General features: G+C 53.1%; 1 protein-coding gene across 1 annotated transcript in view; it reads left to right on the top strand.

The window, feature by feature from the left end:
* The window catches only part of OBSCN (obscurin, cytoskeletal calmodulin and titin-interacting RhoGEF), a gene marked incomplete at its 5' end in the record, with an annotated part of 166,694 nt that overhangs the window by 84,113 nt on the left and 59,728 nt on the right, over nt 1–22,853 (top strand). The window contains 16 exon segments of the mRNA XM_011960527.1: nt 177–440; nt 976–1,239; nt 1,604–1,867; nt 5,253–5,516; nt 6,048–6,311; nt 6,668–6,931; nt 10,451–10,714; nt 11,079–11,342; nt 11,893–12,156; nt 13,130–13,396; nt 13,578–13,844; nt 13,936–14,208; nt 14,821–15,093; nt 15,817–16,013; nt 16,202–16,277; nt 22,526–22,798. Of these exon segments, the coding sequence (XP_011815917.1) occupies nt 177–440; nt 976–1,239; nt 1,604–1,867; nt 5,253–5,516; nt 6,048–6,311; nt 6,668–6,931; nt 10,451–10,714; nt 11,079–11,342; nt 11,893–12,156; nt 13,130–13,396; nt 13,578–13,844; nt 13,936–14,208; nt 14,821–15,093; nt 15,817–16,013; nt 16,202–16,277; nt 22,526–22,798 (4,002 nt within the window).

Below are 22,853 nucleotides of genomic sequence, written 5' to 3'. Positions count from 1 at the left end.
CTACAGTGCTGACAGGCTGGAGCATGGGAAGCCCCAGTCCACAGCCTGTGCTGAGCACACCCCACATGTGGCCTGTGTCCAAATGGGTTCTGTGTCTTCTCTTTGCCATCCATATTTTGTATCTTCCATGTGCTCAGAAAGCGTGATTGTGTTCATATATTCTGATCCTCCTCCAGCTCTACCCGTCAAGTTCACAGAGGGTCTGAGGAATGAAGAGGCCACAGAAGGGGCAACGGCCACGCTGCGGTGTGAGCTGAGCAAGGTGGCCCCTGTGGAGTGGTGGAAGGGGCATGAGACCCTCCGAGATGGAGACAGACATAGCCTGATGCAGGACGGGGCCAGGTGTGAGCTGCAGATCCGCGGCCTGGTGGCAGAGGACGCTGGGGAGTACCTGTGCATGTGCGGGAAGGAGAGGACCTCAGCCATGCTCACCGTCAGGGGTAAAGGCCACACGCGGCCAAGCAGCACCATGCTCTGGTGTCCACGTGTTGACTTGACGCCATCTGTCTCTGCCCATGCTGCGTTCTCTCCCCGTGTCTGTGCCTGCCTGTGTAACTGCACAAGCTTCTTCCAGCCTCCAGGGCTGTTGTAGGAAGCAGGAGGAAGCAGCCTCTCTAGCCGGCTCCCACTATGTGCCTCTGAGGACTCTGTCGACATTGTCACGTTGGATTCTGTGTCTTCCATCCTGTCACATTCTGTCCCCTGATGTTCTTCATGTGTTTCTGACCCTCTCTGGGTCTGGGTGCCAGAGATTCCTATAAAGGCTGAGATGTGAGGAGGCCACAGGAGGGGCCGTGGCCATGTGCTGTAGAGCCTGTACTGAGAGAAGTCCCAGTCCACAGCCTGTGCTCAGCACACCCCCAGGCACCCTGTGCCTAGTTGTGTTCTGTGTCTTGTCTGTGCCATCCGTGTCATTCCTATCTCTTCCATATGCTCAGAAAATGTGATTATATCTGTGTCTTTTGACCTCCTCAGCCCTGCCTTCCAAGTTCATAGAGGGTCTGAGGAATGAAGAGGCCACAGAAGGGGCCACGGCCATACTGTGGTGTGAGCTGAGCAAGGTGGCCCCGGTGGAGTGGAGGAAGGGGCATGACTGCCTCAGAGATGGGGACAGACACAGCCTGAAGCAGGTTGGGTCCAGGTGTGAGCTGCAGATCCGTGGCCTGGCTGTGGTGGATGCCGGGGAGTACTCGTGTGTGTGTGGGCAGGAGAGGACCTCAGCCACACTCACTGTCAGGGGTAAAGATCGTGTGTAGCTATGTGGACCATGGCTTAGTGTCTCCACATCTCTGTGTCACCACCTTCTGCCTTCAAATGTGGCATGGTTCTGTGGCAACCCCATGGTTGTCTGTCCTCTAACTGGGGTCCTCTGGGCATCTCCCGCCTCCTTTCTTACCCAGGAGGTGTCCTCATGCTCATATCCTTCTGCTTGTGTGTTCTCTGTTCCTCCAGGGCCATTTGCCTCCTCCCCATGTGTATGTTTGTTTGCTCTTTCACGTGTGGTCCTTTGATGGTTTGTGTGGCTCCTTGTGGGTGTCTATGTCTTGTCCACAGAGTCCTCCAGACGGTCTGATAATCTCAATGACTGCTTGGTCCTTCCCAGCCCTGCCTGCCAGATTCATAGAAAATGTGAAAAACCAGGAGGCCAGAGAAGGGGCCACAGCCGTGCTGCAGTGTGAGCTGAGCAAGGCGGACCCCGTGGAGTGGAGGAAGGGGTCTGAGACCCTGAGAGATGGGGACAGACACAGCCTGAGGCAGGACGGGACCAGATGTGAGCTGCAGATTCGTGGCCTGTCCGTGGCAGACACTGGGGAGTACTCGTGTGTGTGTGGGCAGGAGAGGACCTCGGCCATGCTCACCATCATGGGTAAAGACCACATGTGGCCACCTGAGTGATTCCTGTCTCCTCCCGCCTAACCCATATGTTCTGTGCTCTCCCAATGCCTCTTGATATCATTGCCTCAAGACAATGCCTCAAGTGACTCATTCAGTCACTCCCCTGTGTGATACATCCCACAAATGCACATGGAACCCACTTGGATGACGTAATCTAGGGCCTGGGAATATGGACTTCAAGAGTGAATAGGGCAGGGACCCAAAGGAGAGCTCCACAGATAGACGTCAGGGTCCAGGAGAACTGTCTGAGGCCACTGGCATCTTGCTGGGTCTCGCACATGTGCGCGGGCTCTGGGGACTCAGGCCTAGAGGTGAGGGCCTGTGTTTCTGCTGATGGACATGCACAGTAGGGTTGGGGGCTTACTGAGGAGGTGGTCAGGCCAGGCTCCACTAAATCTGCTGAGAGTGTTTGAGTGGTTCTTGTGGTCATGCTAGGCTCCTGAAGGACTGCTGCCTTTGTCTGCTCAGTGGACACAGCAGAGCAACTACATCTGGGTAACTTCACAGCAGATACTTATTTTCTCAGACTTCTGGAGTCTGAAATTCCAAGATCAAGGAGTCACTCAGTTGGTTTCTCCTTAGGCGTCTTTTCTTGGCTTGTAGATACTCTCTGGTCATATAGGACTGGGCCCACCGTAACAACCTTATTACCTTTCAAAGATCCTATTTCAATACCATGACATTGTAAAGTACTAGGGGTTAGAATTTCAACATACAGATTTGGGGAGGGGACTCAATTCAGACCATGACATTCTGCCCTCTGGCTTCCCACAATTAATTACCTTCTAACATGCAAAATACATTTACTCCTTCCTAATAGCCCGTAATCTTAACCCATTCCAGCATCAACTCAAAATCAAAATCTCATCTGAATGTCATCTAAGTCAAGCATGAGGGAGGTGAAGTATGACTCATTCTGAGGCAAAATTCTTCTTCAGTTGTGAAACATGAAACCAGACAAGTTTTGTGCTTGAAAAATTCAATGGTGGTGCAGGCATAGGATAGACGTTCATGTTCAAAAGAGAGGAAGTTGGAAAGAAAAAATGGGTCATGGATCTTATGCAGGTCTGAACCTAGCAGAGGAAGTTTCACTAGGTTTTAAGGCTGGTAACTCAGTACAGTGGCTCACGTCTATAATCCTAGCATGTTGGGTAGCCGAGGCAGGAGAATTACTTGAGATTACTTGAGGCCAGGTGTTCTAGACCAGTCTGGAAAATATAGCAAGACCCTTTTTCTAAAAAAAAAAAAAAAAAAAAAAAAGGATTAGATGTGGTGGTGCACACCTGGGGTTCCAGTTACTGGGGAGGCTGAGGCTTGAAGATTACTTGAGCCTGGGAGTTTGAGGCTGCAGTGAGCTATAATTGTACTGCACTCCAGCCTGGGTGACAGTGAGACCCCATCTTTACTTTTTTTTTTAAAGCCTGAAAAATAATTCTCTTTGACTTAATTCCAGTCCTGCCTGCCAACCAGAGTGTTGTCCCCAATCTGTCAGACCTGAGTAACATCTTATCCAGTCATCCTTGGGTAACAACCTCTTCCCCCTCTGTTCTGGGAAGAGGTGGTCCTGATCCCTGGACCTCTAGTGGCAGTGACAGCCCTGCTGATGCCTTTGGGGCCATTCTTTTATTTTGAAGGATAAGACATGTTTGCAGCCATATAGTGATAACAGCTCATTCTGGTGAATCCCGGAAGTCTGATAGTCTTCCTTCATTTTATCCCACCTCAGTCCAGTTCACTCCAATCTGCTGGTATAAGATTATCAAAAACTGAGTTGGCCTCCCATGCAGTTCATGGAGGTCCACACCATCAGACAAGAGGCTTTTCCAGATAACTGGATCTCTATTCCTGGCTTCTGTTGAGATGACTAATTGGATCCATAAATTGCACACCTGGTGCTTTAGCAAATGGTTGTCTAGCCACACCCTTGATGTTCTCTTCAGAACACAGTTTCTCATTTTTTACCATGTGGTTAGGCTGAAAAATTTCCAAAGCTTCAAGTATTGGTTCCTTTTTTATTTACAATTCCTTCTTCAATTTGTTTCCCTCCTCTTGCACTTTACAATAAGCAGCAAAGAGAAAACAGGTTGCACCTTCAACACTTTACTTAGAAATTTCCTCAATTAAACATGCAAAATTTTATTGTTTCTTAGTCCTACCTTCCACACACAACAACACAATTTGGACAAGTTCTTTGCCATGTAATAACAAGGATCACCTTTCCTCCACTTTCCAATAGCCTGTTCTTTATTTCCATCTAAGGTCTGACCAGAAGCATTTTTAATGTCCATCTTTACATGAACACGTTGTTCACAGCAATCTAGATTTCCACTTCCACATTTTTAGATAATTGTTACAATGGCACCCTACTCCTGGTACCAGTATTTCTGTTAGATTTCTGACTAGAAGTCTGAGGTGAAGTGTTATTAGGTTGACTTCCTCTGAGGCTTCTCTCCTTGGCTTGTTGATGCAGTCTTCTGTTTTTTCACGTGGTCACCCCTCAGTGTGTCTCTGTGTCCTAATATCCTCTTTTTATAAGGATGCCAGTCATATTGGATTTGGGCACACCCTAACAACCTCATTTAACCTTAGTTACCATTTTAAAGGCCCTATCTTTAATACAGTCACGATCTGAGGTTCCAGAGGTTAGGTTTGAACATATGAATTTGGGGGGACACAATCAGACCATAACGGGGTAACCAGGGTGGGGCTTGCTCCATTGTACTTTGTGAGCTCTCACTCTGCCTAGAGTCAGGAAGCAAGAGAGGACAGCAGGTTGAAGGGTCAGAGGTGTGGTGTAGAAGCCATATCTGGAGTCTGTTGGGGGTTTTGGTGATTGAGCCAAGGCAATGTGTATCCAGTAAAGTCAGGACAGGAGCAGTGAGGTGGAGACAGCAGGTCCTTGTGTGGGCTGGTATGGTTGGCAGTGAGCCGAGGTATGCCCATGCATGAGTAGTGCTTGATGGAAGCCCTGCCTGGGATGGGTATCTCCTGTATGAGAATGGGGAAGCAGGTGTCAGGACAAGGAGGTGCCACCTGTGAGACTGGAGAGAGAGAAGAGGGAGATGCGTCACATTATTGCATATGTGGAAGTTGGAGGAGCCTGTCTTGCTTCCTAGTAATGATAGGACATGGGTAGGACAAGATGTCTTTTGAGAATAGATCCAGAATGGAGCCCATCATCCAGTCAATCTGCACCTCACAGGCAGAACACAGGAAGACCTCAGTCTCGCACAGTCTTTGGTCCACCTTATCCCATATCCTCGAGATCTGCTTCTGTTTCCTTCCTGGATAATCAGGTTGTGTCCCTCAGATCCTCCAGAGGATTTGATGGCTTCTGTCCATGTGACCCTTCCTAGCCCTGCCTGCACGATTCACTCAAGATCTGAAGACCAAGGAGGCCTCAGAAGGGGCCACAGCTACACTGCAGTGTGAGCTGAGCAAGGTGGCCCCTGTGGAATGGAAGAAGGGTCCTGAGACCCTCAGAGATGGGGGCAGATACAGCCTGAAGCAGGATGGGACGAAGTGTGAGCTGCAGATCCATGACCTGTCTGTGGCAGATGCTGGGGAATACTCATGCGTGTGTGGACAAGAGAGGACCTCGGTCACGCTCACCATCAGGGGTAAAGTCCATGTGTCCAGATCTGTGTTCTGATGTCCAGTTGTTCACTTCCTGCCATCAATCTCTGCCCGTTGCATGGTCTCCCCCAGACTGCCACACTCTTCACATCATGCCACACTATCCCTTCCAGCTTCCTGGGCTGCTGAAGGAACCAGAAGAAACTCTCATCTACATCCAGATTCCCACTCCTGTGATACTGTGGACCCTGTCCTATTGGATTGTGTCTTGTCTTTCATCTTGTCATGTCCTGTCTACCAGCACTTTCCAAGGAGTTTAATGTTCTCTGTGTTTTCTGACTCTCTCTGGCCCTGCATGCCAGATTCATGTTACCTCTGAGACCTGAGGAGCCCACGAAGGGGCCGTGACTGTGATGTTACCAGGCTGAACAGAGGGAATCTACAGCCTGTGCTTGGCATACCCTGCTTGTGGTCTGTGTCCAGTTGGGGTTTGTGTCTTCTCTGTGCCATCCATGTCCTGTCTTTTTCATGTGCTCAGTATCATTGTGTCCATGTCTTTCTGATCCCTCCACCAGCCCTGCCCGCCAAGTTCACAGAGGGTCTGAGGAATGAAGAGACCATGGAAGGGGCCACAGCCACACTGCAATGTGAGCTGAGCAAGGCAGCCCCTGTGGAGTGGAGGAAAGGCCTCAAGGCTCTCAGAGATGGGGACAAATACAACCTAAGACAAGAAGGGGCTGTGTGTGAGCTGCAGATTCATGACCTGGCTATGGCAGATACCGGGGTGTACTCATGTGTGTGTGGGCAGGAGAGGACCTCAGCTACACTCACTGTCAGGGGTAAAGATCCTCTGTGGCCATGTGGGCTTGTGGCTGGGTGTATACACCTCTCTGTGTCACCACCTTCTGCCTCCAAATATGGCAGAGCTTCTGTGGAAACCCTGTGATTGTCTGTCCTCTAACTGGGGCCCTCTGGGTTTCTCCTGCCTCCCCTTCTCATCAGGAGATGTCCTGCTCATGCACGTCCCTGTGTGTTCTCTGTGCCTCCTGGACCATTTGCCTTCTCATTGTTTGTATATTGCTCATCTTGCTGTGGTCCTTTGGTGGTTTGTGTGGCTCCTTATTGGTGTCCATATTCTGTCCAAAGAATCCTCCAGACAGTCTGATGATATCAGTGACTGTTTGGTACTTCTCAGCCCTGCCTGCCAGATTCATAGAGAATATGAGAAGTCAGAAGGCCACAGAAGGGACTACAGTCACACTGCAATGTAAGCTAAGAAAGGCGGCCCCCGTGGAGTGGAGAAAGGGGCCCAACACCCTCAAAGGTGGGGACAGATACAGCCTGAAGCAGGATGGGACCAGGTGTCAGCTGCAGATTCGTGGCCTGGTCATAGCAGATGCTGGAGAATACTCGTGCATATGTGAGCAGGAGAGGACCTCGGCCACGCTCACCATCACGGGTAAAGACCACATGTGACCACCTGAATGATTTTGTCTTCCCCAACTTAACCCACATGGTCTGTGCTCTCCCAGTGTCTCTCAATGTCGTTGACATTTTATTCAGTCACTCATCTGTGTGTTCCGTCCCACAAATGCACACTGAGAACCCACTTGGATGACCTAATCTAGGGCCTGGGCATACAGACCCCAGGGGTCAGGACAGGGAGAGCAGCAGACAGGTGTCAGGGTCCAGGAGAGCTATCTGGGGCCCCTGCCATCTTGCAAGGGCCTGTGGATGTCCACCAGCTCTTGGGCCCCAGGCACGGAGGTCAGGAAATATACGTCCTTTGACAGACATAGCGATGGCTTAGGCCAGGCCCCTCTTCAGTCTGGTGAGTGTTTTGATTGATCCTTGTGGTCATTCCAAGCTTCTAAAGGAGTATTGTCTTCATCTGCTCAGGCTAACGTAACAAAGCACTTCAGACAGTGTGGCTCAAATAACAGAATTTATTTTCTCAGAAGTGGGCTGAAATCTCAAGATCAAGGTGTCAACTCCTCTTTTCTTGTAGACGGCTGTCTTCTCCCCGTGTCTTCATATGGTTGTCCCTCTGTGTGCATATGTGTGTCCTAACCTCTTTTTATAAGAGCACCAGTCATACTGGATTTGGAACCACCCTAACAACCTCATTTTACCTTTCAATGATTGTCTTTAAATACAGTGACATTCTGAAGTGTACTGGGGGTTAGGACTTCAACATACGCATTTTTTTCTGAGGTGCAATTCAGACCATAACACTCCACCATGTGGATTCTCAAAATTCATGGCCTTTCTCACATGCGAAATATGTTTACTTCTTCCTAACAGTCCCAAATCTTAGCCCATTTCAGTATCAACTAGTCCAAATCACCTCTAAATATAATCTGAGTCAACTATGAGGGAGACAAAGTGTGACTCATCCAGAGGCAAAATTTTTCTTCATCTGTGAGGCTGAGAAATCAGACAAGTTATTTGCTTTGAAGTCACAATGGTGGGACAGGCATAGGATGGACATTCTTAATCAGGGAAAAACTGGAAAGGAGAAGTGGGTCATGGGTCCCAAGCAAGATGTAACCCTAGCAGGACAAATATCATTAGGTTTTAAGGCTTTGGATTAATGCCCTCTCCTCTGGACCCAATAGGATTGCAATTCTACCCACTCAGCCCTGAGTGGAGGTGTCTGGCTCTCTGTAACTGAGGAGGAGACAGCCTTACTTCTGGAGCCTGTGCCCTCTACCCCCTGGTTATAGGGCCATTCCTGTCAACCCCTGAACCAATTTTGGGGTCATTATTCCTTTTTCTTGCAGAATATCATGTTTATATCCATGTAGCTCTACTGGCCTATCCTGTGGATTCTCAGAAGTCTGACATCCTTTGTTCATTTTGTCCCATCTCTGTTCCAATCAATTCAAGCTAGCACAGCGTTTCCTCTGGTATAAAGGTCTCAAAAAAACTTTGTCCCATGTGATCCATGTGGGTCAAAGCCACCAGACAAGAGTTTTCCACAGATCTTTCCTTGATGATCTCATTTTTATTACTGGCTTCTGCTGAGAGAGCTGAATGGATCCATAAACCACACACCTGATCTGTTTAGCAAATGGTTGTCCAGCATTGATACTCTCCCAGAATAATACTTTCTTAATTTTTTTTTTTTTTTTTTTTTTTGCAGTATGTATAGCCTGAAAATTTTTCTGTATCTTCAAGTTCTGGTTCCTTTTTGCTTAACAAATCCTTTTTGAATTTATCTCTCTCCTCTCACATTTTAATATTAGACAGAAACCAGGCTATGGTTTCAATTCTTTGCTTAGAAACTTCCTCAGGTAAATATATCCAATTTTGTTGTTTGCAAGTCCTACCTTCCACAGAACACTAGAATAAAATTTGACCAGGTTTTTGGCCACTGTATAACAATGATAGTCTTTCTCCAGTTTTTAATAATAATGTCTCCCATTGTCATGTGAGGCTTGACCAGAATCACTTTTGACACCCATATTTTCACCAACAATTGCTGCCTGCAAACACAGTTTTTTGGCATGCGCCTGAAATATCTTTCAGCTACCTCCCATTACGAAGTTCTAAAGCCACATCCACATTTATAGGTATTTGTTCCTTTGGCACCCCACTCCTGGTACCAAAGTCTGAATTTGTTTGCTTGGGTTGCCATAAAGAAAGTATCATAGACTGGGTGGTATAAATAATAGAAATGTATTTCCTCACCATTCTGGAGGCTAGATGGTTTGAGTTCCAGGTGTCAGTAGGGTTGGCTCCTTCTGAGGCCTCTCTCCTTGGCTTGTAGGCAGCCATTTTCTCTGTGTCTTCACTGGTCCTTCTGTGTTTGTGTCCTAATCTCCTTTTCTTATGAGGACAGCATTTATATTGGATTAGATGCCACCCTTGTGATCCCATTTAGCATTAATCAGCTCTTTGAAGGCACTATCTCAAAAACAGTCATATTCTGAAATAGTGGAAGTTACGACTTCAACATTTGACTTCTGTAGAAACACAACCCATAGCAGGCTATGGCTATGTAATTGGGTTAGGCTCTGCTCTGCTAACTTGTGAGCCCCCTGCCTGGAGTCAGGAGTCAAGAGAGAGTGATAGATTGTAGGTTCAGAGGTGTGGTTCGAGGCCACATCTGGTGTCTTCATGATCTAGGTGATATGAATCAGGGTAATATATAGGAATGTGGATTCGTAGAGTCAGTCCAGGAGCATGTTAGATGGAGGTAGCAGGGCATTGTGTGGGCTGGGATGTTGTACAGTGAGCTGAGGTAGATCTAAGCATGGGCAGTGCTGGATGGAAGGCCTGTCTGGTCAGGCTGTCTCTTGTGTGAGGGATGACAAGGGAGCAGTGGATGTTGGGACCTGAAGGTGCCTCCTATGTCATCATAGAGAGATGTCCATCACATTATTGCATATGTGGGTTGCAAGTTGGAGGAGCCTGTCTTGCTTCCCCATGATGAAAGTTCACAGGTAGGACAAGATGCCCTCTGAGAAGAGATCCAGGATGGAGCCCATCTCCCACCCAATCTGCACCTCACAGGCAGAATGTAGGAAGTCCTCACTGTCAGATGCACTTTGGTCCACCTCATCCCAAGTCCCTCCAGCTTTCCTGCTTCTGTTTTCTTCCTGGATGTTCAGGTGTGTCCCTCAGATCCTCCCGAGGGCTTGATGGCTTCTGTCCATGTGACCCTTCGTACCCCTGCCTGCCCAATTCACACAAGATCTGAAGACCAAGGAGGCCTCAGAAGGGGCCACAGTCACACTGCAGTGTGAGCTGAGCAAGGTGGTCCCTGTGGAATGGAAGGAGGGACCTGAGACCCTCAGAGATGGGGACTGTGTTCTCTGTTCCTCCTGGGCCATGTGCTTTCTCACCTTCTGTCATTTGCTCATTCTGCCATGGTCCTGTGGTGGTTTGTGTGCCTCCTTGTGTGTGTCTGTGTCCTGTCCACAGAGTCGTCTAGTTATTCTGATGATCTCAGTGACTGCTTGGTCCTTCCCAGCCCTCCCGGCCAGATTCATAGAAGATGTGAGAAATCACGAGGCCACAGAAGGGGCCACGGCTGTGCTGCAGTGTGAGCTGAGCAAGGTGGCCCCTGTGGAGTGGCAGAAGGGGTCTGAGACCCTCAGAGATGGGGACAGATACAGTCTGAGGCAGGATGGAACGAGGTGTGAGCTGCAGATTCGTGGCCTGGCTGTCGAGGATACTGGAGAGTATTTGTGTGTATGCGGGCAGGAGAGGACCTCAGCTATACTCACCGTCAGGGGTAAAGATCCCGTGTGGTCACATGGACTTGCGGCTTGGGATCTATGTGTCTCTGTGTCACCACTTTCTACTTCCAAATGTGGCATCCCTGTGGGAACCCTGAAGTTGTCTGTCCTCTAACTGGGGTCCTCTGGGCATCTCCTGCCTCCCCTTCTCTTCATCAGGAGATGTCCTCCTGTTCATCCCCATCCCTGCATGTTCTCTGTTCTTCTTGGGCCAGGTGCTTTCTCGCCTTCCGTACGTTCGTTTGCTCATTCTGCCATGGTCCTTTGGTGGTTTGTGTGGCTCCTTGTGTGTGTCTGTGTCCTGTCCACAGAGTTGTCCAGATAGTCTGATGATCTCAGTGACTGCTTGGTCCTTCCCAGCCCTGCCAGCCAGATTCGTAGACAACATGACAAACCAGGAGGCCAGAGAAGGGGCCACAGCCACGTTGCAGTGTGAACTGAGCAAGGCGGCCCCAGTGGAGTGGAGGAAGGGACCTGAAACCCTCCGAGATGGGGACAGACACAGCCTGAGGCAGGATGGGACCAGGTGTGAGCTGCAGATTCATGGCCTGGCTGCGGCAGATGCCGGGGAGTACTCGTGCATTTGTGGGCAGGAGAGGACCTCAGCCACACTCACCATCAGGGGTAAAGATCACATGTGGCCAAGCAAAGCCATGTTCTGGTGTGCCAGTACTGATTTCATGCCCTCTGTCTCCTCTCCATGTCATCTCCCTGTGTCCATGTCATTCTGTTCCCATAATTCCACAGAATCCCTTCCAGCCTCCTGGGCTGTTGCAGAAACCAGGGGAAAACAGCATCTCCAGCCAGCTCCCACCTGTGTACCAGCATGGGTTCAGTCATGTTGCCCTGTTGGGCTTTATGTCTTGTCCTCCATTCTCTCATATTGTGTCCACCAAAGTGCTCCAGATGATCTGATTTTCATGTGTGTCTGACCCTCTCCAGCTCTGTATGTGCCAGAGTCATACAAAGACCTAGGCATGAGGAGGCCATAGACGGGGCCATGGTCATGTGTTGTACAACCTGGACTGAGGGAAGCCACAGTGCACAGCCTGTGCTCAGCACATTCCGATGTGGCTCATGTCCATTTGGGTTCTGTGTCTTTTCTGTCATCCATGTCCTGTCTCTTCTGTGGGCTCAGAGGCATGATTGTGTCCTTATATTCTGACCTCCCCAGCCTTGCCTGCCAAGTTCACAAAGGGTCTGAAGAATGAAGAGGCCACAGAAGGGGCCACAGCTATGCTGCAATGTGAGCTGAGCAAGGCGGCCCCTGTTGAGTGGAGGAAGGGACCTGAAACCCTCAGAGATGGGGACAGATATAGCCTGAGGCAGGACGGAACCAGATGTGAGCTGCAGATTCATGGCCTGTCCGTGGCAGACACTGGGGAGTACTCGTGTGTATGTGGGCAGGAGAAGACTTCGGCCACTCTCATTGTCAAGGGTAATGACCACATGTGGCCACATGGACTGATGTGGGTGTGTGTCTTTCCTCCATGTGCAGTCCCAGGGACAGCACACCTTCTCCTTGTGGATGCTCCTTTCCACTTCCTCCTGTTGTTTCCTCTGTCCCCTCTGCTCATGGGTTCCAACGTTATCCCGTGCCCTGGTATCTATACTGAGCTTCAGCCATGTGACCTTGTGTACCAGTCATGGTTGTAGGGAAGGAATTCCCACCTTGTCTCTGTCCCCCTGCCTCCCATCACTACCTAATCAATCCAACTTTCTGCCATCCTTCATTTGAGACCTGAAGTCTTTTAGCCACGGGGTCTCATGTCCTTCTCGGAGGGAGGCCTTTGGTGCCCAGGAAAGGGAGGCAGGACCTAGAGACCTGGGCCTTGCAGGCTGGCCCTGGTTCTCAGTGTAGCCTTGTGGGGCAAACAGCCCCCATGACACCTGAGGGTCTAAGGGAACCCGGTCCCTGCCCTGGAGTCTGGGGGACATGGCCCTGTCCTGAGGTCTGGAAGACATGGCCTCACTCTGGAGTCTGAATATACATCCTTGCCCTGGGATTTGGGTGCCCACGGAGGAGAGGTGGAACCTATAGCCCTGGGCCCTGGCCTCGCCCTGGGATCTGGGGGACTCAGCTCTGCCCTTGGGTATGGGGTACAGGGCCTCACCTTGGGTTCTGAAGTACACATCCTTGCCCTGGGCTCTGGGGGGGTGTGGCTCTGCGGGGGTTGGGAGTGGGGTCCTGGGTGAGAGGACAGCCTCCTAAGCCCTGGGTAGATCTAGCCCCTCCCTGCTTTCCCACCACGCTGCCTCCTCCTGAATCACAGACTGGTGGTACCATCTGAGGCAGCACCGCCTGTGGAGCCAGGCCAGGGAGCTGGGAGGAGCCCCGGCCCTCATCTGCCAGCCTGGAGAGCGATGCCTGGTATAGATCTGGAGCTGACCCTGCCCCCTGCCCCTTGCAGCCCCACAGCCAGTGTTCCGGGAGCCGCTGCAGAATCTGCAGGCAGAGGAGGGCTCCACAGCCACCCTGCAGTGTGAGCTGTCTGAGCCCACTGCTACAGTGGTCTGGAGCAAGGGTGGCCTGCAGCTGCAGGCCAATGGACGCCACGAGCCACGGCTTCAGGGCTGCACTGCGGAGCTGGTGTTATGGGGCCTACGACGTGAAGACACTGGAGAATACACTTGCACCTGTGGCTCCCAGGCCACCAGTGCCACCCTCACTGTCACAGGTGGGAACCCAGGCTGGCCTGGCCCAGGATATAGCGCAGTTCCAGTGCTTTGGGCCTGCCTCCTTCCTGGAAGCTGCTCTGGTGCAGTTCCCCCTCCCCACTTTGCACCGTATCACACTTGTTCGTTCCCCCTTATAGCTCCTCAGGGACCTGCCCTCACGCCCTGCTCCCTTCCCTGCAGCTGCCCCTGTGCGGTTCCTCCAAGAGCTGCAGCCCCAGGAGGTGGATGAGGGAGGCACAGCACACTTACGCTGTGAGCTGAGCCGGGCGGGTGCAAGCGTGGAGTGGCGCAAGGGCTCCCTGCAGCTCTTCCCTTGTGCCAAGTACCAGATGGTGCAGGATGGTGCAGCTGCGGAGCTGCTGGTACGCGGAGTGGAGCAGGAGGATGCGGGTGACTACACGTGCGACACGGGCCACACACACAGCACGGCCAGCCTCTCTGTCCGTGGTGAGCTGCTCGCCAGCCCCTGCCTCCCACAGCCCCTCACCCTTGGTCAGAGGCAAGGAGTGTTAAGCATCGCTTCCTGCATCCCCCGCAGTCCCCAGGCCCAAGTTCAAGACCCGGCTGCAGAGCCTGGAGCAGGCGACAGGTGACATAGCCCGGCTGTGCTGTCAGCTGAGTGATGCAGTGTCGGGGGCCACGGTGCAATGGCTCAAGGAGGGTGTGGAGCTGCATGCAGGCCCCAAGTACGAAATGCGGAGCCAGGGGGCCATGCGGGAGCTGCTGATCCACCAACTGGAGGCCAAGGACACGGGCGAGTATGCCTGCGTGACAGGCGGCCAGAAAACTACTGCCTCCCTGAGGGTCACAGGTGAGCGGTGGGGCCTCCCAGAGGAGAGGGTGAGCCCTTCCCTGCCATCCCACCCACTTATCGTTGCCTTCTGGGTGCACCTGAGTCCCCTGCTCTCACGCTGTCTTCCTCCTCACCCCCACACCGCCCAGTGTCCCTGTCAGGGCTCTCTGAGAGAACCTGGGCAGCAAGGAAACAGGCTGCAGCCCCTCAAGCCCACCCCTGAGGCCGGTGTGAGGGTGCGCTGCTGAGCCCCCACCTATTTCTCCTGCAAGCCTTGCCTCCCTACTGTGCTAGCCAGGGTGGGGCTGGCTGCGCTGTGGGAGTTGACAGGCAGTCGGGTGTCCCACGACCCCTTCCCATTCCTCAGACACAACTGCCCTCTTGGCCCACACTTCCAGCCCAAAGAGTGGGCCCACACTTGGCCCACACTTCTGTCCCCAATGAGCTCGGTGTCATGGCGGGATATGTGCTTGTGAGCACATCAGGAAACAAAAGCCATGTGGGACAGATGGGCCATGGCAGAAGAGTGTGAGGGTGCCCAGGAAGGCTTCCTGGAGGAGGGGGCATGGGAGCCTGGCCTAGGCTCTTTTACCTGGCTGGTAAAGGGAACCATCTCGCCCCACCCCTCAGAGTCTGAGGTGACCATTGTAAGGGGGCTGGTTGATGCAGAGGTGGCGGCCAATGAGGATGTTGAGTTCAGCTGCGAGGTGTCCAGGGCTGGAGCCACAGGCATGCAGTGGTGCCTACAAGGCCTGCCACTGCAAAGCAGTGAGGTGACAGAAGTGACTGTGCGGGATGGCCGCCTCCACACACTGCGACTGAAGGGTGTGACACCTGAGGATGCTGGCACTGTCTCCTTCCATTTGGGCAACCATGCTTCCTCCGCCCAGCTCACCATCAGAGGTAGCCACAGGCAGGCCCCACCAGTGACTGCACGGGGTTAGAATGTCTGGGCCCTGCTGGGTACGGAGCCAGACAGCAAAGGTTTCTGCCTTTGGAGGCTGGGGCCTGGCAGGGAGATGGACCTGTGAGCTGGCATTTCAGGGTGGCCCCAGGATGTCAGAGGAGAGTGGGCTGAGTCAGGCTGATGAGGCAGGTGGTCGTGGGCTTCCAATAGGCTGACACAGTGTTGGAGTTTGCGTCTTGGCCCTCGTGGCGGGGCCACTGCAAACCATAGCCCGCTCCCAGCCCTCAGTCATCTGCACCATCTCCTCTAGTTCTCACACTAGTCCCATTTAGCCACCCATCATCCAGCCTTTCATTCATCCATTTATCCATTCACCCATCCATCCACCCATTCACTATCCATCCATCCATCATCCATCGATCCATCCACAATCCATCTATTTATCCATTGATCAGCCATCCATCCATCCACCCATTATCCATCCATTCATTCCTCCATTGATCCATTCACCCATCCACTGTCCATTAGAGCAGACTCTGCCTGCAGCTGGAGTGGGGAGCTGAGAACAGGCCCCCATGTGCATGTCTTTGTGCGTGGGGGAGGATACCCAGGGATGGACTCCCAGGACGATGAGACTGTGCTGATTGAGGGGGCACCTCAGACGCTGAGGCTGACACCCCAGACGCTGAGGCTGATACCCATGCCTCCCCTGTGTCTAGCTCCTGAGGTGACCATCCTGGAGCCCCTGCAGGACGTACAGCTCAGTGAGGGCCAGGATGCCAGCTTCCAGTGCCGGCTATCCAGAGCCTCAGGCCAAGAAGCCTGCTGGGCTTTAGGAGGGGTGCCCCTGCAGGTCAACGAGATGAATGACATCGCTGTGGAGCAGGGCACACTCCACCTGCTTACCCTGCACAAGGTGAGGCCTCCGGGACCTGAGTGTACCAGGACAGGAATGCTTCCAACTCCATTCAGGAAGGTCTTCCACCAGGGGGTTGTGTTGCGGAAGTGATGACCCCCTGTCATTGAGGTCTGGCAAACTGGCTGGGCTCCTCCTGGTCGGGATGGGGGCTCTCAGGGCCAAGCATGTCTCTCCCTGCTTCCTAGGTGACCCTTGAAGATGCTGGAACTGTCAGTTTCCACGTGGGCACGTGTAGCTCTGAGGCCCAGCTGAAAGTCACAGGTGGGCAGCCCCTTTCCACACCGGTCACTCTGCCTGCAGATGCCCAGCTTCCTGGGCACCAGAACATCCTACCCATTGGCAGCTGGCAGGGGGCAGAAACCCAAGACTTCCTACAGTGATCTTGTCTTGGGGCTGGCAATTTTCCAACCCCTGGCCACTGAAGCCAAGGACCAGAGAGGTCACTGGCGAGTAGGCTGGTGAAGGTAGTCTTGAGAAATTCCAGGGTGTGTGTGGGGTCCCTGTCCAGGATTAATGCCACCTGCGGGAGGGAGATGGGGGGCCCAGCTGCCATAGGCTTGGGCCTTAAGGTGGAGGCAGGACCTTCCTGACTTCTATCCTCCAAAAGCCTACTCCTATGATACGGATGCACACACATGCCAGCGCATCTATGTTTACACACATCTGCATGCCTGACAGGCTCAAAGATGCAGATACAAAAGCATGCCTATGAGAAGTGTATGGATTTGGGCAAGCATGCAAACAAGATTTTAGGAACCTTCAGCCTGGGTCATACTTTGCCCCCAGAGCTGGTCCTCCCTGAGTGCTTGTCCTTGAGTGTTCTTCCCCTACTGTCCTGCCTTTAGGTCTCAAATAGGTCCCATCTGTGTACTCATCATCCATCTGTTCATCCATTTATCCATTTAGCTATCCACCTTCCATCCATCTGCCTCCACCATCCATCCATCATCTATCCATTCATCTGTCATCCATCCTTCTATCATCTGTCCATCAGTCCATTCATAATCCATCCATTCATCCATTTATCATCCATACAGCTACCATCCATCCATTCACCATCCACCGTCCATCCATTCACCATCCACCCATCCACCATCCATCCATTTACTATTCATCTATCCATCCCGCTGTTCCTCCATTCATCCATCCATCTGCCCATTCACCATCCATGCATCGTTTATACATCCTCCATTCGTCTATTCGTTATCCATTCACACACCCACCATCCATCCACCCACCCACTGATCCATCTGCTATCCGTCCATTTACTATCCATCTATCCATCCACTATCCATTCACCCATCCTTCCATTCATCTACCATCCACCCATCCATCCATCTATTCACCTGTCTACCATCCATCTACCCTTTCCCCATCCACTCATGTATTCATCACTTACTCATCCACTATTCAGCTATCTTTCCATTCATCCACCATCTATCCACCATCCATCATACATTCACAATCCACCTGCTATCCATTCATTCACCATAGAATATACCCTCTAAGCTCCTACCCTTTAGCAAGTCCTGAACCTCATGATGGGCCAGATGCAGTCTGCCTTCAGGGGATCCCCAGTCTGTTGGAGGAGTTGGACATGGAGATAGTGTGTCCTTCATCCTAGGTGCCACCTCCCACTCCCAAGTCTTTAAAAGGAGACAGATGCAGTCAGTTCTGTCACCTGTGGGTTTGGGAAAGGTTCCAGATGCCAGTGCCCTCAAATTGAATGATGAAGACAGGAAGTTTCCCAGGTGTCCTGAGCAGGGGCAGGATAGCAGGGGCCTGGTATGTTCATCAGAGTGGGCAACTGTATGGAGCAGCATGGAGCTGGGCTGTGCTTTGGCCCCTCTCTAGGTGAGGTATTCTCAGCCTGGGTGAGCTGACTCACAGACATCTGGCTGTGACCTTGTGGTGAGGGCCCTGGCACAGGTGTGTAAATGGGTGCCCATCTCAGACCTAGGTAGGTTTTAGGTGGTGTGGTGAAAGAGCTTGGGAACTTGCTGGAGACAAGAATGAAGAGTTGGTGGGGCAAGATGAGGTGGTCAGATGTGCACTTGGGGAAGACAGTCAAGGGAAGACCTAGAGCTGGTGGTGGGGTGTCAGTGGTACACATGAGGAAGAGCATGGAGAGGCTTCCAGCGGAGGGCCTGCTTGGGTGGGCACAGGGGCTGATTTGCCTGGTGTTGTCCTGATGGGTGGCTGGTATCTCTGTAAGTTCTCCCTACCCACACTGCCTCACCCCATGGGATGGAAGTCTCTTGTCTGGGCTTTGCCAACTGCAGTTTCTCTCTCTTTGTGAGGAGGCTCACAGGATGGTCTCGGGAAGTTACTCAGGGGCAAGCAAGGATGGAGGGCGACATCTCCGTTGCCCAATTCCAGGCAGCAGGTGGTGGAATAAGCCTTTGGTTCTGTCTTCCTCCCTTGCCTGTGTGGTGTGGAGTTCAACTGTGTGGGCAGCAGTAGCCTGGGCAAGTTCTCCTATCTGCCATGACCACCCTGAGTTTCCATCTGAGAGATGGATGGGAGGGAGGAGGAGAGTGTGGAAGGCACAGGCCAGGCAGTGACCATAAACATGTCTGGGCAGCTCCTTGAGTTTGGGCCCTGCTGTGTGATCAGGCAGGGAACAGTTGCCACTCCACATAAGGGCCCTGGAATTCTGGGCTGAAGGGGCCTTGGAGGACATCTGGACAAAATGCCCTCTTGGGATGAGAGAAGCATCTGCTTCCACACCCCCAGGGACAGGGAACTCACTTTCTGAGGCCAACTCCCATCTGCTGACAGTAGGAGGCCCTGTGGCTTCGTCAGATAAAGCACCAAATGCCAGAAAGAACCCCAGCCATGGGGCTTGGAGCTTGTCCATTCTGCCTTCTGAAAAGGGCATGTGTGCTTGTCATCAGCCTCCTGTTGGTGAAACCAGGCATGTTCTGAAGGGGTGTGTGGGGGTGCAGGTCTATGAGCTGAGGCTGAACCACTCTCCATGGGCTCACTCTGGGTGGCCTCTGTGTCTCCCTTTGTGATCAGGGTGGGCCAGCTTGCCTGGGTGGATTTCTATTCCATAATCCTAGGTCACTCTCCTGGTCTGGGTGATACCTGCTCTGGCAGACCCCAGGGTGGCCCCAGTACCAGTTACTAGCCCCAAGGCTATTCTAGCAAGTCCCACTTTTGGTGGGGGTGAGAGGACAGGGTCTCCTGTTGCCCAGGCTGGAATGCAGTGATGTGAACATAGCTTAGTGTAGCCTCAACCCCCCTGGGCCCAAGCAGTCCTCCCACCTCAACTTGGTGAGTAGCTGGGATTATAGGCACATGCCTCCACGGGGTCTCACTATGTTTCCCAGGCTAGTCTTGAACTCCTGGGCTCAAACAGTCCTCCCACCTTGACCTCCCACAGTGCTGAGATTGCAGACATGAGCCACTGTGTCTGGCCAAGTCCCACTTCTGACACCAATTCTACAGAACAACATACTCACTGTTTTTCTCCTATTACACTCTCATAGCACAGAATACTCTGTGACCAGATGTGTGGGGGCCATACACTAAGCGATTCTCTAGCAGACAGCAACTGGCTGTCTACACTTCAATTCTGATACTTTCTACTTGGAGTGAGAGTCAGATTTCATAGATTAAGGGCTCAGTCCCACAAGACTGCGCCACTTCAGATGCCAGTGGGAAGTCCCACGCCACCCACACTTCTGACTGAACAGCTATGAAATGGGGTTCCCACTTCTTCTCCTTGAGTTTGATTAACTTGCTAAGACGGCTCCCAGAATTCATAGAAACACTTGTATTGAGCAGCTATTATAAAGGATGCAGCTCAGGAATAGCCATGTGGAAGAGATTTAAAGGACAAAGGATGGGGGTGGGGGTGGGCATAGACCTTCCATGTCTTTTCTGGGTGTGCCATGCTCCTAGCACCTCCGTATCTTCATCAACCTGGGAACTCATCAAATCTCATTCAAGAGCTTTTATAGAGCATAATCTCTGTTCCCCTCTCCCTTTCCTAGAGGTGGGAGGGTAGGAAAGTTCCAACCCTCTAAACACTTGGCCTTTTTAGAGGTCCATTCTGATGTTGCCCAGGACCCCTACCTGAGCCACCTCATTAGCATAAACTCAGGTATAGTCAAAGGAGTACATTATGAACACTCGGGAACTTCTGAGGGCTTTAGGAGCAGAGACACAATCTATTCTTGTGCCACACCCCCACACCAGTGAACCCTAAAGTGGCCCGGTCCTGTGGATTGCCAGGTGTCCCAGCCTCGCCCTCCTTCTTACCCTCTTGTGCAGAGGCAGCGCCGTGCCTGGTACGTGGCTTGCAGAATGTGGATGTCTTCGCGGGGGAGGTGGCCACATTCTCCTGTGAGGTGTCTCACGCAGGTGGGCCGGAGGCCCGCTGGTGGCTGGATGGGACCCTGCTACAGGATGGCCCCCAGAGTGCCATCACTGTGCGAGACGGGATCTTTCACTCCCTCACGCTCTCAGGCCTGGGGGTGGCCGACTCCGGCACTGTCACCTTCCGCGCAGGGCCCCTGGTCTCCACGGCCAAGTTGTTGATGAAAGGTATTGGCCGATGGCAACCCCTGCCATGCTGGCACTTTTGTATGCTTCCTGCGGGCTGCTGGGATTAGGGATTGGCCCCCCAGGGCCACAGAGTAGGCACCACTCTATGCATGCTATCTGCCTACAGTGGCATAGGTGGGCATGGAGGGTGGATGAGAAGTCTGGGCTTAGGGAGTGGTGTAGCTGGACACCAACCCATGCCCTACTGGCTATCACCTTGCTGGCCACACGTGCCCAGCCATGAAACCCAGTCCTTTGTGTAGCCAAAAGCAGCCCCTGCCGAGTCTACCCCTGCTGTCACCTGCTTCCTCCACTGTGGGCTTAGGCTGGGTTTATGCCCTTCTGGGAAAGAGCTGGCCATATGGGAGTCCCCTCCCAATGACTTACATGGTGGCTTTGCCCCCTGTGTGTCCTCAAAGAAAATGTGGAAGGTTCACCTGGGTCCCGGGGCAAACAACCATTTGTGGAGCAGGATTTGTACAGTGGAGATGGGACAGAGACCCCAAGAAAGATGGCAGAGTCCTTGCAGAAGGGGCAAGCTAGGCTGGGGCTCTGGCTCCTGAGCCAGGGCCAAAGGACATGGGGTGGGGGGACTTTGGAGGGTTTGTGTCCCTGTTGGGGCAGTGTGCCCAGGGCCAGAGGGAGGTAGAGGCAAAGGGGACCAGGAGGGCCCCCCCTGGAAAGATACCAAGCCCGACAGTGCTGTCTCCCATGGGTGGGGGTGAGGTGTGTCTGCAGTGGATAGCCCTGGGCTGTTGTGGTGGGCCCCCTTCCCTGGGCTGTGTGCCAGGTGGTCACTGCTCTGCCATTTCCTGCCACAGCTCTGCGCTTGCTGCCGCTGAAGCCTCTAATGCTGACAGCAGAGGGTGGGATGCCTGCGGTGGCTCAGCTCCAGGGACTGATGTGTGTCCGGCATGTTGGCCGACAGATCCCGTGGTGGAGGTGGTCAGTGCCATGCAGGATTTGGCCGTGGAGGAGGGTGGCTCGGCTGAGCTCCTCTGCCAGTACTCACGGCCCGTGCAGGCCACATGGAAGATGGACGAGCGGGAGGTGCGCACGGATGGGCACCGTGTCATCATAGAGCAGGACTGGAACGTGGCCAGGCTGACCTTCAGGCCAGCCTTGCCCTGTGACAGTGGCATCTATTCTTGTGAGGCTGCAGGCACCCGCGTAGTGGCCCTGCTGCAAGTGCAAGGTGAGGCCGCCTGGTGGGCAGCTCCAGGCCCGGGGCAGCTTTGGCACAGCTTTGGCTGTGCAGTGATAGTGGAATGGCAGGCAGTGTCTGGTGGCGCTGGGACACAGGTGGCTCAGACAGGTGGGAACAGGCCACATAGGTGGCAAGCTCGCTGCATCAGGAGCTGAGCTGTGGGTAGGCAGGGCATGCACAGCTGCTGCACTTGCGGCTTCCATGAAGAATGTGTGGCCAAATTCGAGACTCCTACACGTGAACCCACAAGAGAATTAGGAAGGGGGGGGAGAGCGGAGGGCAGTGGATTAGGGAGGAGGTCTCTGGTTGTTGTGAGTCTGAGCATGGGCATCCTAGGGGCTAGGCAGCAGGTCTAGTAGCTCTGTTTGGGGGTGCAGAGAAAGGGGGATGTTTCCAGACACTAAAGCTGCAGTGGGGCCATGGCAGGTAAAGCATGGCTCTGAGCCTCATGGCTGTGTTTAAACCCAGTTTTGCGGTTGGCGAGTTTCTAGTCTCGTGAACACCTGTGAGGTTTCTCACCTGTGAGGTCAGGAACCCAGTGCCAAAGTGGGCAGGGCATGGTGGGTGGGGGGCCTGGGTGACTACAGAGGCAGGCATGGTGGCTCCACCCTGGACACTGAGTGCCCCCCTCCACATAGCTTCTGGGGAGGGGGCATTTTGTTTGACTTTTTGTAGTTTTCAGGACACTCCCAAGGGATGTGGGGATCCTGGAAGCGCAGGCATAGTCTGAGCCTCCCTCTCCCGGCAGCCAAGAACACGGTGGTGCGGGGGCTGGAGAACGTGGAGGCGCTGGAGGGCGGCGAGGCGCTGTTCGAGTGCCAGCTGTCCCAGCCTGAGGTGGCTGCCCACACCTGGCTGCTGGACGACGAACCCGTGCGCACCTCGGAGAACGCCGAGGTGGTCTACTTCGAGAACGGCCTGCGCCACCTGCTGCTGCTCAAAAACTTGCGGCCGCAAGACAGCTGCCGGGTGACCTTCCTGGCTGGGGATATGGTGACGTCTGCGTTCCTCACGGTCCGAGGTGACTGCGCTGTGCCAGTGCGGGGCGGGGCCAGATCCCACTAGAGGCTGCGGGG

This window comes from Colobus angolensis, unplaced genomic scaffold (assembly GCF_000951035.1).
Source record: "Colobus angolensis palliatus isolate OR3802 unplaced genomic scaffold, Cang.pa_1.0 Scaffold511, whole genome shotgun sequence".
Taxonomy (NCBI): Eukaryota; Metazoa; Chordata; class Mammalia; order Primates; family Cercopithecidae; genus Colobus; species Colobus angolensis.
The sequence above is the reverse complement of the archived record's forward strand: the minus strand, read 5'-3'. Positions and strand labels throughout refer to the sequence as shown.